General features: G+C 42.0%; 2 protein-coding genes across 6 annotated transcripts; one reads left to right on the top strand and one right to left on the bottom strand.

The window, feature by feature from the left end:
• The first annotated feature begins 1,872 nt into the window (after window positions 1–1,872).
• LOC144702138 (protein SPIRAL1-like 2) lies at window positions 1,873–3,704 on the top strand. 4 transcript variants are annotated; one of them, XM_078574036.1, is made up of 3 exons: window positions 1,873–2,032; window positions 3,113–3,350; window positions 3,484–3,704. In XM_078574036.1, the coding sequence occupies exons 2-3, from the start codon at window positions 3,123–3,125 to the stop codon at window positions 3,562–3,564; spliced, it is 309 nt and encodes a 102-aa protein (XP_078430162.1). In that variant the 5' UTR covers window positions 1,873–2,032; window positions 3,113–3,122; the 3' UTR covers window positions 3,565–3,704. The 4 variants fall into 4 exon arrangements, with proteins under 4 accessions (XP_078430162.1, XP_078430164.1, XP_078430163.1 ...); XM_078574038.1 differs by having other exon boundaries at window positions 1,890–2,032; window positions 3,118–3,350; XM_078574037.1 differs by having other exon boundaries at window positions 1,907–2,173; window positions 3,118–3,350.
• A 184-nt stretch (window positions 3,705–3,888) lies between these two features.
• LOC144702137 (uncharacterized) lies at window positions 3,889–13,203 on the bottom strand. Of its 2 annotated transcripts, none has more exons than XM_078574033.1 (11): window positions 12,674–13,203; window positions 12,000–12,149; window positions 11,531–11,698; window positions 5,729–5,881; window positions 5,420–5,572; window positions 5,171–5,332; window positions 4,960–5,085; window positions 4,700–4,880; window positions 4,507–4,624; window positions 4,234–4,423; window positions 3,889–4,154 (listed from the first exon to the last, which is right to left on the bottom strand). In XM_078574033.1, the coding sequence occupies exons 1-11, from the start codon at window positions 12,879–12,881 to the stop codon at window positions 4,105–4,107; spliced, it is 1,659 nt and encodes a 552-aa protein (XP_078430159.1). In that variant the 5' UTR covers window positions 12,882–13,203; the 3' UTR covers window positions 3,889–4,104. The 2 variants fall into 2 exon arrangements, with proteins under 2 accessions (XP_078430159.1, XP_078430160.1); XM_078574034.1 differs by having other exon boundaries at window positions 4,297–4,423; window positions 12,674–13,189.
• Window positions 13,204–13,210: the final 7 nt, after the last annotated feature.

Genomic DNA, 13,210 nt, shown 5'->3' with positions numbered 1-13,210 from the left:
CAAATCACTGTGATCACGAGCATTGCATGGTTTATTTTTAAAATCATCATTAGCTTGGTTCACTTTCATCTTTCCCTTCTACCATAAGTTATAGTCTTTGCACCTTCAATCATGTTTTGTGTGTCACCATCTCTTCATCGTTTGACTCTTCATCCCTCTTTTACGACTCATTAAAGAATATTAAATCCTTAACTACAGTTCCTCGTGGAGACGATCCGCACTCATCACTGGCTGAATTTGCTTAAGCGACTACATGTTTATAATTTTATTGATTAAATTTTAAAATACCAGCAATGAATTAAAACCTTAATGTTGAGTTTATCAACCCATGAACCTGAATTAGAATGCTATGGTTTCTATCACAGTCTATTCTTCTTACTACTTAAGTAGGCTTATTTGCGAGGGGTGAAACCTTCGGGGTATCATCATAGAATCAGACTCACCGTTCTTAGTTGATATGCTCAGTGCAGTCTCATGCTCTCAGTGGCATCTCCATGGTGTACGGCGAGACATCACGCGGTGTCGCACACACCACACCAGTATTCACAATCAATTGCGAGAGGGGAATCAAACTACAGATGCCCTCGTCAATAATGCCGTATGCTCTCGCACCCATTCCTTTTGTACTACTTGGCAAGATCTTCCACAAGAGGCCCGAGGCAGCCATCACGTTGAGAGACTCGGCCTGCCAGCTCTCCGCACACGCCTGATTCTTGTGTCCGACGACCCCACAAGTGGCGTATCATGTGGAATGTTGGACGCATGAATGCACAACATCCCGCCTAGACGTTGTACCCTTTGCGGATCTCCAAGATGATACCTGATGAGTGCGAACATAACACCTGATCCACGCATGGCCAATATGATACTTGATGAGCAAGATGATATCTAATGCAGGGTATCACGATTGTATCTTTTTCGATTGTTCCATTGGTGTGGGCGAGTGGGGTCTGTGTGTAATTGAGATGTTTACGCTCGATCCACACCTATAAACTCTTCTAAACATTCAATCTTACATATATAAAATCCTCCCTATAGCATCTATGACACGGTTCGATTGGTCTACGAGCACAACCCTTAGGTTGGTCATACCCGGCACCATGTTTTTGCTAATAAAAAAGTGGGCTTCTTAGTGGCTCTTGCTTGCCCGATGGTCTGATGCCCCTGCCCTTCTATCTTTCTTTCTTTTTCTATATATCCTCTCTCTAGTTTTCTCTCTATCTCTACCTATTTCGTCATCTTTTTTTCTCTCTTTCTCCATCTCCCTTACTCTTCTATCTTCCTATTCTGTCTCCCCCTCTTTTTCTTTCTCTCTTTCTGTCTCTCTCCCAATTTTTCTCTCTCTATCTATATCTCCTTATATTTATTTTACCCACTATCTCCCTCTCTCTCACTCATATTTTTTCTTGCTCTTCTGTCTCTCTATTCTCTCTCTCTCTCCCTCTCTCTCTATCTCTCCACATATATTTTTCTCTCTAATTGTCTCTCTATCCCTATCTCCATATATTTCTTTGTTTACCCACCCTCTCTCTCTCTCTCTACATTTCTCTCTGCTTCCCACTGTCTTTTTTCTCTATATCTCCCTCTCTTATTCTCTCTGTATCTCTCTGCTTCCCTCTCTCTTTTTTTACTCTTTCTATCTCTTTCCTCTTTTTTATCTCTCTGCTTCCCTTTCTCTCTCTATCTTTCCTCCCTTTCTCTCTTTTTCTCTCTCTATATTTTTCTCTTTCCCTGTCTCTCTTTCTCTCTTTTTTTCTTTCTTTTTCTCTCTCTTTCCCTTTCTCTCTATCTCCCTCTTTGTTTTTTCTCTTACTCTACCTCTCTCTCTCTCTTTATTTTTTCTCTCTCTATCTTTCTCTATTACCTTTTCCCTCTCTCTTATTTCTCTCGCTGTCTTTGCTTTTTCCTCTCTTTTTATTCTCTCTCTCTCTCTCTCTTCCTCCATCTCTCTCTCTAGCTCATAGGGGGAGCGGAAAGGCGAGGTGGGTCGCGCCGTAGTTCCATTTTTCTCTTCGATCGGCGGGCATTTACTGTAAGTTCTCGAGATTTTTCTGGTTTCCTTAAAGCCCACGGCACTCCGGTCGAATTTCAAATTCATCGACCCGTCTCGGCAAAGTTGTGATTTTTCCGAGTTTCTCCGGCGAAAAAGTTGTGCTTCCCGCAGGAAAACCTGGTGAGATTATACAGATCTGTTGACTACTGGTTTAGATGTTTAGTTTTTCGTCAGCGGACCGGCTTTGATGTTTTCCCGTGTAATATTTTGAATAACAATGCTTGACGATCTCGGTTCTTTCCCACAGATCCGAAACAAAGCATGTTAATTTTCCTGGATTTATCGGTTAATTTGGATGCGGTGACCATTTTTCATTGATGAGCATTTCCCGTCTCTTGCCTCCTGATCAATGAAATTGCAAAATATTCACGCTTAGCTGTCGGATTTAGGTTTAAGGCCTTCGGGTCCATCACTTGGTTTTGTAGTTCTTCCGCTTCTCCTCTTTATTTACAGTTTCCTCCAGTCCTGATTGAATCTGTAGCTGCTTTTAAACTATATTCGGGAAGATCAAGAAAACAAAAATTTTAGTCCCATCGTTTTAATAATATTCCTGCTATGATAATGCATATATCTCCTTCGTCCTGTCGCATAGATTCCTATCAGTTGACATGCGCATGATTTCATTCTTATTGTGAAAATATTGCTGCAAATAATGAGGAAAACTGTCCGACAAAATTCATAGCGTCATCAAATTGTCAGCGCTCAATCTCCCGATGTTTCATCACAATGCACATGCATTCTTCCTCTTCTTCCACTGGATATTTTATCGGTTGTTACTCTTACATATATTGAATCATCGTCGAAACAAATCATTGAAATGAGTCCAATGATAAGGAAATGTTAATAAGTTTGTGAGTAAACTGACAAACTTATTAACATATTAACTTCGTGAGTCTGAACAAGAAAAATCCCTACTATTACTGTTCGTCGGTCGGAGTGAATTATTCAACAGAATCGACACTGATGTCGAAAATTCATTTCCTTGTCGATTTTTTTTCGTCTGTAAATTCATCTGTTCTTATTTATTTGCCAAGTTGAACATATTCTTCTCTGTTCTAGACCAGGGAATATGGGTCGTGGCGTTAGCAGTGGAGGCGGTCAGAGCTCGCTTGGATACTTATTTGGTTCTGAAGAACAATCCCCCAAACCTCGTCCTGCTGAAGCAGAAAATCAAGTAATTGCCCAGAAGCCCGCCACACCTCCGGCGCCAATTAAGGAGATTCCAGCTGGCATTCAAGGAAATAATGTGAACAATTACTTCCGCGCTGAGGGCCAGAACACCGGCAACTTTATCACGGTCTGAAATCCAAAAACTTGATCTTTTTCATTTATTTTATTGCAGTGCAGAAAACTCGTATTTGGTGGAAAGTGTACTGCTTTTTGCTCCTTTATTTTTATTTTTTTTACGATGTTATGATCATGGCTTGCAGGATCGGCCTTCGACTAAGGTGCACGCTGCCCCGGGGGGCGGATCTTCTCTGGGTTATCTCTTTGGCGATGGTGGGAAGTGAGCTTTTTCATCGTTTCTGGTTAATGCCATGTGTATGATGGAAAACCCTAGATTTCATGAAATGTGATCTATTATGCTCTGCTTGACCTCTGTTTGATCAGATATGCTTCTAATGGGAATTGTGTAGATTGGGTTATTCTATGTTCGCTGCTACTCTTTTGTAGTCCAATTTTCTTAACCCATGCCAACTTCCAAGGTTCAACTTTCTTACCAACGACATAGTTGACTTCGCTACCGTCATCATCGTCATTGTCATCAATGTCAACCAGAGTTCAATAGTCTGCTGGAGTAACCAATCCATGTCTATGAGGGACGATGACGTTGATTGGTGCCGAACCCAACAAACTATAATAAAATTTGCATCATCGATGCCATGAATTAAGATCATAACACTCCTCACATGCTGAACAAGTCTTTTGCAAGTAGCGGCCATGAGATCTTCATTTTTTTTTTACCTTTACAGCATTTAAGTACTCACAACAATAATCCTCTACAAGGAGATGCTTCGGCTCTTGATAGAGTCACTATCCCGTCCAAAACTTTATTGTACTGGCTCATCCACCAAGTCAGCAATCCCTTCTGAAACAGTATCTGATGCAAGAAAATGATAAAAAAGTTAGCCAAAATAAAGCCGAGAGTAACTTAGTTGCCATTGTTGTCAATTGGACACCTTGACATGGTGGCCAATATTTAGCCAAGAGTAATTTATTTGACATTGTTGTCAATTGAACACCTTGACATGGTAGCATGTGATGGGCCTGTTCAGAAATAAGAGGGCTCTTCTTGAGATCTTCTTCCTCGGTGGGTAGTGTCTCAATGTAGCAATGACTTTCAGGCGAGGGCGACCCCAGTCCCAGTTTCTAGCCAGGAAAAAATGAATTTTTATTTTACTTGGGAAAATAGAAAATTTTACCTTTGGCTCTCCCAAATAAGAAAATCTTACGGTCTTGGAGTGAAGACCAATGTTGGCCAACTGACGGTCTCGGGCATTTCTGGCTGCCTTTGATTTAAGGCGGCGGCGCTCGACGTTTGATCTGGCATGATTATTTACTCCCGTTTCCCTGAAAAAAACAGGCTGTAAATGGAATAGTTCCTTCCTAAGAGAAGAGAAAAAACAGTCAAATAAAAAACCCCACTTGTTCTCGTTGACAAGGAGAAATCTGTCAGAGTCAAAGTCAGCGCTGCAGGACAAAAGAACACCTCGAAGGGGTTGACCGTTTATGCTGGTTTCCACAGCATACCCATTGGGAAGTCTATTCACAACTCTTGCCTGAAAAGTTCTCTTTTCGGCTGAGTTCTGGTGAAGATTCAACATCCCTGTAGTTTCAAAGGCAAAGGAAGTTAACCAAAATACTCAATAGAATAGTTTTTTAAGAAAAAAGTCAGAGAAAATTACCAGCCTGCAGAGCCACAATCGTAGGAGCAATCTCATCGCTACCTTCTTGACTCTTCCTCTTTAGTTCCTTGAAAGACAACTTCTCATCCTTTCTGTCAGGAAGATCCTCATTTCCCACCAATATATCTACCGAGAAAGAAGAAACTTTCGAATGAGCAGGATAAGGCTTGGAAATTTTAGTTAATCACACATCAAAATCAAAATACTGTACCAGTGTACAAATAGTACATGTCGTCGAGGGCCTCCAGACTTCCATTACACCCACCGATTAGAACAAGAATACCACTTCTCGCATCTACACAGTCTCCTGCCGCAGAAAACCGAGCTGATGGGCCCTCATTTACATTTGTCACTCTGTTCCAAATACCATTATCTACACAAACCTTATGAATTTGAGAATTGGGTGAAAGACATAAGAAAACTATGAAAGGGAGTAGATGAACACAGTAAGATTACTGACCCATATTCAGCACATGAAGGTCGTCATAAAGATTCCTGTGATCTGTGAATCCACCAAAAACAAAAAGGTTTTTTCCAAGAGCCATGGCGCAATGGCCGGCCCGGGGCGCCAGCATCTGGCCCGACGTGCTAAGCTCTTTCCAGACCATCGAGTCTGTCAGCACAAGAAAAAAAAGTTATCCAAAAAGTCCAAAGTTTTCAGCTAGGAAGAATATTGATTTTATTTTAACCAGTTGATTTTTCAGATGCAGTAGGCAGAAGTAAGAATATGAATGGATCAGCCTGTATGATGGGCTTATTCCACGGATACCTGTGTCAAGAACGAAAACATCGGAAAGATAATAGTCAGATGCATCTTCTCCACCAAGCACAATGAGTTTATTTCTCCACGATGCACATGTGTGGCTGTCGCGTGCAGATGGTGGGGTACCCGCAGCGCTGGCTCGTTCCCAGACGAAGTTCTCTGATGATTGAGATATGTCATGTGCAAAAGAACATGAACACATTAGTAAATCAGCGAAACCCATGATAACGTTATTACTTATTACATGAGAAGGATAACACATGTTGCTTTTCTATTTGAAAAAACACAAAAGTATGCCCTTACATTAAAATTTACAGGGAACAAGCAGCAACCCAAAATGAAAATGAGATCAAATCGGTGTCTCCATCGACTGAATGTAAGATCGTCGAGGAAATGTGTGAGATCAGAACTGTAAGGTTTCAACTTGAACTGGTTATGATGGGAAGAGACAATGCCAGAGTGGAGCATTGCAGATGGGGAAGAGTTTGAAAGCAAGCAAAGAATGATAGAGGAAACGAAGAAGCTCGCAGGTGCGCTTCCAGCGTACCGCCAAGTTAGGCACGACTGCCAAATCAGCAATGTTTGTAACTGAATCTTGAATACTTGAGTTCTCGCCCTTGCTTGTATTTATTGGTTCCTCAGCATGTCTTCCGGTGCACATGGGCTTCTGCTAGCCTGGCAGTCCTTACTTTCTTCCTTTGATAAGTTCTTTTAAATAACTTATCAGAAAACCAATAATATTATCTTCATACGCATTTTTAAAAGAAATGTTAAACTGCTAAATTCCTCAACAATCTTAGTCTACAATTTGAACTATGTATCCAAGCGCAATTATGACCAGTATGAACACCCTCTAATCCAGACATAACCTTCATAAATGTTGACAAAGTCCTGGCGTCATCTATTCTTTACTGACAGAACTGGACTGGAAAAGACCATACTCCAGTGCTACCTAAATCCTGGTGAAAAAAATTACTAAGTTAGATCGGCCTATGTCCAGTTTTCTTTCTGATGATAGGAATTTTAACAAGAACAAAGCTTGAGAGGATGAATTCTGCGGAGCGTTTGAGCCTCATGATCCACTTCAAAAAATGGGATAATCGACACCAAATCAAAGTCTAATACATAACGAGGAGTGTATCACCAAAGACTTCTATTTTTCTATGTCTTTATAAGCAGGATGTAAGTGAAGACGCCATCCATCTCCTGCTCCTTCCCACTCTCGGTTTTCTGTCTACCTAACATTTATAGTTCATCTTGCTTCAGAGGTCCATTGAAAGTTTAATCTTGATTTTCCGTTAAGGTTGGAGTTGGTTGACGTTATGATCTACTCCCTCTAGTAAGCCCTCCAGGGGCATTATCGTCTTTCCCTTTTATCTTGGATTTCCCTTATCATATGTAGCCCTCCTCGTTGGAGAGCAGGACATGAATTTCCAAGTTAGTGTTTCCTCTTGGTGGCTCCTCTTACTCTCGACGACGTCCACTCCGTCAAGCCCATTCCCTCTGGTGACACCCACTCCGCCACTGCCCTCGTCTCCTCTGCGTCACCCATTCTGCCAGGGCCAGCGCCTTCACAATACGATCCCCGGCTGGGATCGTATCAGTTGATAAACTATCAAGCACTTCCTAAAGCTACCACAGCTTATACCAAGTATAACAGCTGTAAGTTGTAATATCCATTTCTTGGAGAAAAATATTGTAACTTCAACAAGTTGAAAGCTAGCGCAAAGATTAAAACACAGTTCAATGCAGACGTTGAGGTTCTTGTTTCCCTGCTCTATAAGTACGGGTGGTGCTATCTCCCAAAAAAAATAGAATGCAGTTCACAAAGAATTCGGGAGATTATTACGACTCACAAGCAGAAAGGGCAAATTGGTCATCATTGGATATGCGTCTAGATTCTATTAGTTCTGAGGAAGTCTTGGGATGAATCTTGTGTCATTTCTCCCTCTCCCATCCTTCTGAATTTCTACACTGCGCTCCCCTTAAGGATCAAGAATCCTACTAATTGTTATACAGGGGTAATCGATGGTATCAGACAATAATATTCGCGCAAAAATGGAGCTTTCTGGTGGAGAAGAGATGGATAAACCGGACACAAGATAGGTGAACTGGATGGCTTGGCTGGAGTAACCTGACATCAGGCCAGCTCGGATAACCGTTACCCCGGTTCTTGATTTGCGGAAGGGTATAAAAAAACACAGAATATGGAATATCAGAAGGAATTTTGATATCATTGTCTGTTCAGGGAAAGCTGCATTCAGCTTCTTGGACAGGATTTCTACACTGGTAGTCCTGGGTTGTTCTTCGTCTTCCTGTTTTGTTCTTGTTCATGCCTTCTCTATTTCTCTGCTCCATCTTTCTCCATTGTTCGTACTGCAGGGTCCTCTAACTTCCATCATTGGCATCTCTTTGATCATTCTATTTCGCATGGCTCTCTCACTCCATACCTTCGGCCATTCTTGTTTACCCTTAGTCTTCATCTTCTGAGAAGGGAATTATATCAATTGGTATCAGAGCCCTGCTGCTTTGCATTCATATGAGTAGTGGCCATGTCATCAAGGAAGCAGGACGGGTCCAACGCTCAAGAGAGGATGAATTTCCATGAAGCTGTATTGGAGCGGCTCCGCCAGAAAATGGACTAGTTATCAGAACATGTGCAGAGTTTTCCTGGAGAGCATTCACAATTGGGGCCGCCGATCAAGCACAAGATCCTTTGCTGATGGACAACGACTCAGAAAATAAGAGGGAATGCAATCGGAAAGCACACTTTCTGTTGGTTTGACATTCCAACCTTCGTAGACGACAATTTGGAAACCTGGCAAAACAAGGCTTGACACCCGAGCTTGGAAAGACAAAACACAACATAGTGGCCAATCACTCTACAACCGCTTTGGACTGGTTTCTATACACGGAAGAACGATTTCCTTTCCACGATTGACATATGTATAAGAATCATCAGGATGCAAGGTTTGATTATGATACGAACCTGCTGGTTTATATCGAGGAGAAGACGAGAAGGGAGGGAGAAGACGCCGGGATGGTCGTCGGTGTGCCGGAATGGACTACGGCAGGATCAGGGCAGGCGGAATGGACGTCACCTACGAGAGGGGTCTGGCGGAATGGATGTCGCCGGAGGGAGCCAGACACATCTTTGTGATACTTCTTGGTTACCCTCCTCAAGGAGGGCTGCTCTATTTAAAGGGATTACAAAAGGTCCAATTGACCTAAATGCCCCTATTGGGCTGAATGATGAAAGACCCTAGATACGTTGGGGTCGTATCAGATTAATCCTCCAACAACAGTCCATACCACCAACTGTTTAATCTGCAGCAATCCGGAAAGTCATAGATTACCAAAACAACTTCAAGTGACTCGTCCTGTATAAATCGGATATTTCGAGGGAAATATTTGAACACGTTTATCTGAAGGTCTAAAGCCAGAGATCTGGTCTGTGCTTATACTCTAACGGCCATTAGGCTTCATAGAGGTTTTGGGTGATTTGGTTCGGGCAGATTTCCATCCGAAAAAACTACGACAAGCCTGGGGAATTGGCTGGACGCTACATAGTTCACCAGCAATCACCCTGACGACATATTTAAAGCAGCGTCAAACTTCTCCTGAAGGTGAATCTATCCTTGTCAATCTTGGGGAATTGTCCTCAGAGGCGTCAACTCCAACTAATTGAGGCAGAAATTCAATCGCATGGGAAAAAAAACTTCTCAGACGATCACTACGGCTGGAAGGAGTTAATTATATTTGGTCATGCACCTACAAAGATGATGGAGATCGAAGAACCTGAGACTCACGAAGAGGTACGGGAGGAAGAAGTCTGCCCACTGGAGACTGCCATAATTTCATTATACCCTCTTAGGTGTTCCACAGCCATGCATCTTGAAGATTCAGGGAAACATCTGTCAGCGTCATTTCAACATATTGGACTTTCAAGATCAGACGGATCGGACTACAGTATCTAAAGATGGAACCTCCTTCCAGCCCGATGACTTCCCCCCACCCTATTTTTCATCATAGAAAATCAAAATGGGCATGTACCCAACCCAGAGTTCTCAGTGCCCAAGCCCAAGATGACATCCATGTTGCCTTATGCATCAGAAAAGAATGCATCTGAATCACCATATACTTGCAAATTCCTGGCCCTTAAAACAGATGATCATTTCCCATTATAGTGGAATAGCTATTTCACAGAGCAGTCAACAATTACCGTCGATTAGACATCTTATCTAATAAGAAAATGTGAGTGGCTATCATTGGTAACATTGGTAACTGATTTCTCAAAGGATCTGACCGTCCCGAAGCCCTTATGCCAGTTCGGCTACACTGGTAAGAAATAGCAATAACTGTAGGAGGTTCTATGAAGACTCTTTTTGAATGCAACAATTTCCGGACAAATTTCCCATTCTTGTTTTCAACAACCTCTTCAAAGAGTTATATGGTCGCAAATATTTTCCTAGCTTCACCTCTAATCGGCCTATCATCAAATTTGGATGAGGGAATCTAATATTTGAGGAATGATGTTCAAAACCCTTGGCGGCCACTATGAAATCACCATTATTCCTCTTGGATTGATACCACACCAGAAACCTTCCTGGTGCTGTGCTAATGACCTTCATCTTCTGGCCCCATTTGCAAAGCTCTTGGTTTTCGTTGACGATATATTTAATTACAGATGGAACTTGGAGGAACATGGAGAGCACCCTGGCAATGTCTATTATAGAAAATCAAAAATTCAACTCAACATTAGGGACAAGAAGGTCAATTTTGGCAAGCCAAATTGCAGAACCTAGTTCACAGGATATTCGGGTGGCCATCATTCTCGGCTGCACTGCTCCAAAGGATGTCCAGAAACCTTGGAGCTTCCTGGGAGTCCACTTTTGGCTGATTGGAGGAGTGATATAAGAGACAGGGAGACAGGAGGAGCCCATCGCCCTGGGAGCAGGGAAATAAACTTTAAAAATCCAGTACAAAGGCTTAATGTCATCCAGGTTCTATCAGCCTTAAATAGGCAGACGGACTACACTTATAAATAAAGCTAGCAAATAAATTAGGGAGCAACATTTTAACCCTGTATTTGATCTCTGGGTGTGATGAGGTATTCTTGGCGGTTAGTTAACAGTAATGTCACCATCAAGTGGTCAGAGAAAAGTTTCTAAAGAGAAGGATTTCACCTGGCCGGAAAACGAAAATTCAGCATTTGAAAGTCATAAATAGTCCCTTCCCACAGCGTCAGTTCTTGCATGGCATATTTCTCTGAGGGATTCATGGTTGAGACTGAACTTTGGAATATGGCGTCGAGGCTGTTTTACTTCAGATGGAAAATTTAATTGCCTCCTTCAGTCACAGCCTTCCTTCGCCAGAGTGCATGAAATCTGCCTATGACATGGAGCTTGTGGATGTCGTTCCCTTGATGCAGAAATGTAGACAGTACCTTTTCTTCTAGCCCTTCACAATTAGAACCCATCATTTGCGTGTGGAGCAATACTGATCATTGCTCTACATTAGTCTCTTATCCCTTGTACTCTACTCATGAGGAAGAGGGATCAAGGAAGGAGAGATGGGAGAAAATGACAGAATTGTTTTGCCTAAGGGTGTTCCTAAGGTTTCTAACAGAACCTCCTTTTCCAAACTGGGAAAATGATTTGTATTCTCGTAATGGTAATGAGTTATTTAAATAAAAAACTGACTAAATGAAAAACCTTGATAAAAGGAAAGATAATTTTGTTGTAATAAACATTTGAAGGATTGAGAACAAAAATGCAATATTCTTTGGACTTTCATGGTGAACAATACCTGTGTCTAGTATAAACAGATCGTCGTAGTAGACTTCCTCAAAGTTGCTTTCAGATTTTCCACATCCCCCAAAAATAAAAAGTCTCGTGCCCACCAAGGCAGCACTATGCCCTTCTCGTGCATCTGGTCTCTTTCCACATACACTAGGAAGCATCCAAGTATTTGATGCTGCACCAAAGCAAGAAAAGGATATTATCCTTTGGAGAATTCAGCGATCAGATGCCATACTGAGTTTTTTAATAGCATGTCATCATGATAACCATCACCGTCTTCAAACTAGCCATTGTCTTTTATCATTTCAATGAGACATCAAAGAGCCAAACAGAAACAAATTAGGACAACAGAAAATTAAACTTATTTTAAGAATAGAGAATTAAAAAGAGAAAATTATTTATCTCACAAAGCTACTACGAGGTTTCAACATTTTTTCCATTGTGCAGGAAAAGAAAAAATGAAGTGCAAGGCATACATGTGTCAAGAACATAAAGATCCTTCAATGGGTTTTTCCCATCCGTCCCACCAAATACAAAGAGTTTATTTCCGACCGTTGTGCAGGTGTGGCTGTCCCTTGGAGAGGGAGGAGTGCCCTTCATCATAGGTTTGCTCCACGTCTGCTTTGCTACAAAACATTTAATCAAAGCTTTAGTAAATAAAACGACATTTTTTTCTGAAATGAGAGCGTTGTGAAAGAAAGACATTCCAAGGAAAGCCACAGTTAATCTTTGATGATACTAATCATAAAACAGATATACCGTAACAAAAAGTAGAAAAACGTAATTTCAAATTCCTAAAAAAAGATGGTACAGAACAGAACAGAAACTTTCCGTTCATTCCGGCAATAAAAACATTGAGACCGACAGCAAAAACAGATCTATCAAACGGCATTCAGTGAAATCGAGGATTAGAGTAAGCATGAGTAATTTGATTCATCAGCTGTGAAAGTTGCGTGAAGTGATCTTTCTGTCCTGGGAACTAAGTAAAAAAAAAAAAATCCGAGGAATCCCAAGTCCTTAAGAACAATGCGAAAACAATGCGGCCAGCAAGAAATCGATCAGAAATAACTATTCCAAGAACCATTCAGCCTCATCTTCGGCCGAAATTGAAGAATCGAAAGAAGACATCACCAGAGGGCTTCCCACTCACCAGTATCGAAGACGTGAACATCATTAGTCTGGCAATTATCCTCGCCATAGCCGCCAAATACATAGAGAAATCTACCACCTTTGACAGCATTGCAAGTGTGCCCCCACCTCCTCCCTGGCCCAAAAACCCCTCCTTTTCTTCCCACCGACTTCTTCCCCTCCCCCGTCTCTCTTATCTTCGCGTTCACGAGCACCCTCTCCCACCTCATCTCCCCAATTCGCAACTCTAACGTCAGAAACCAAGAACAATGCCACCGAGAAGAAGAGCCATGAAGAGAAATCGAGCGAGCAAACCTCACTGGTTCGAACTTTTAGGGTTCGTGCCAGGTGGGTTTCGGAATCCCGACAATTTCAGCAATGGGTCGTTGATTTTTCGCTCGATCAACGCTCCCCTTCACTTCTTCTCCTGCCGCGTGGCTTTCAAAAATCTGCGGAGGTGGGCCGGCGCTCGTGGGCAGAGGACAACAGTGGTAGAGCAGGCAGCCTGCAGAGCCATAATTATGCGCTTTTATAGCCTTGGATCCAGCACGAGGGTACA

The sequence above is a fragment of the Wolffia australiana genome, chromosome 4, assembly GCF_029677425.1.
Source record: "Wolffia australiana isolate 7733 chromosome 4, ASM2967742v1".
Lineage (NCBI taxonomy): Eukaryota > Viridiplantae > Streptophyta > Magnoliopsida > Alismatales > Araceae > Wolffia > Wolffia australiana.
Note: the sequence above shows the minus strand (reverse complement) of the source record. Positions and strands in the feature narration are given on the sequence as shown.

Bases quoted from the DNA above. Each gene is read 5' to 3' on its own strand.
- LOC144702138 (XM_078574036.1), top strand. From the start codon at position 3,123: ATGGGTCGTGGCGTTAGCAGTGGAGGCGGTCAGAGCTCGCTTGGATAC. The intron at 3,351-3,483 runs GTCTGAAATCCA...CATGGCTTGCAG, and splicing joins ACACCGGCAACTTTATCACG to GATCGGCCTTCGACTAAGGT.
- LOC144702137 (XM_078574033.1), bottom strand. From the start codon at position 12,881: ATGAGGTGGGAGAGGGTGCTCGTGAACGCGAAGATAAGAGAGACGGGG. The intron at 12,150-12,673 runs GTGAGTGGGAAG...AATGTTTTGTAG, and splicing joins TGTTCACGTCTTCGATACTG to CAAAGCAGACGTGGAGCAAA. The intron at 4,155-4,233 runs GTGTCCAATTGA...TTCTTGCATCAG, and splicing joins ATATTGGCCACCATGTCAAG to ATACTGTTTCAGAAGGGATT.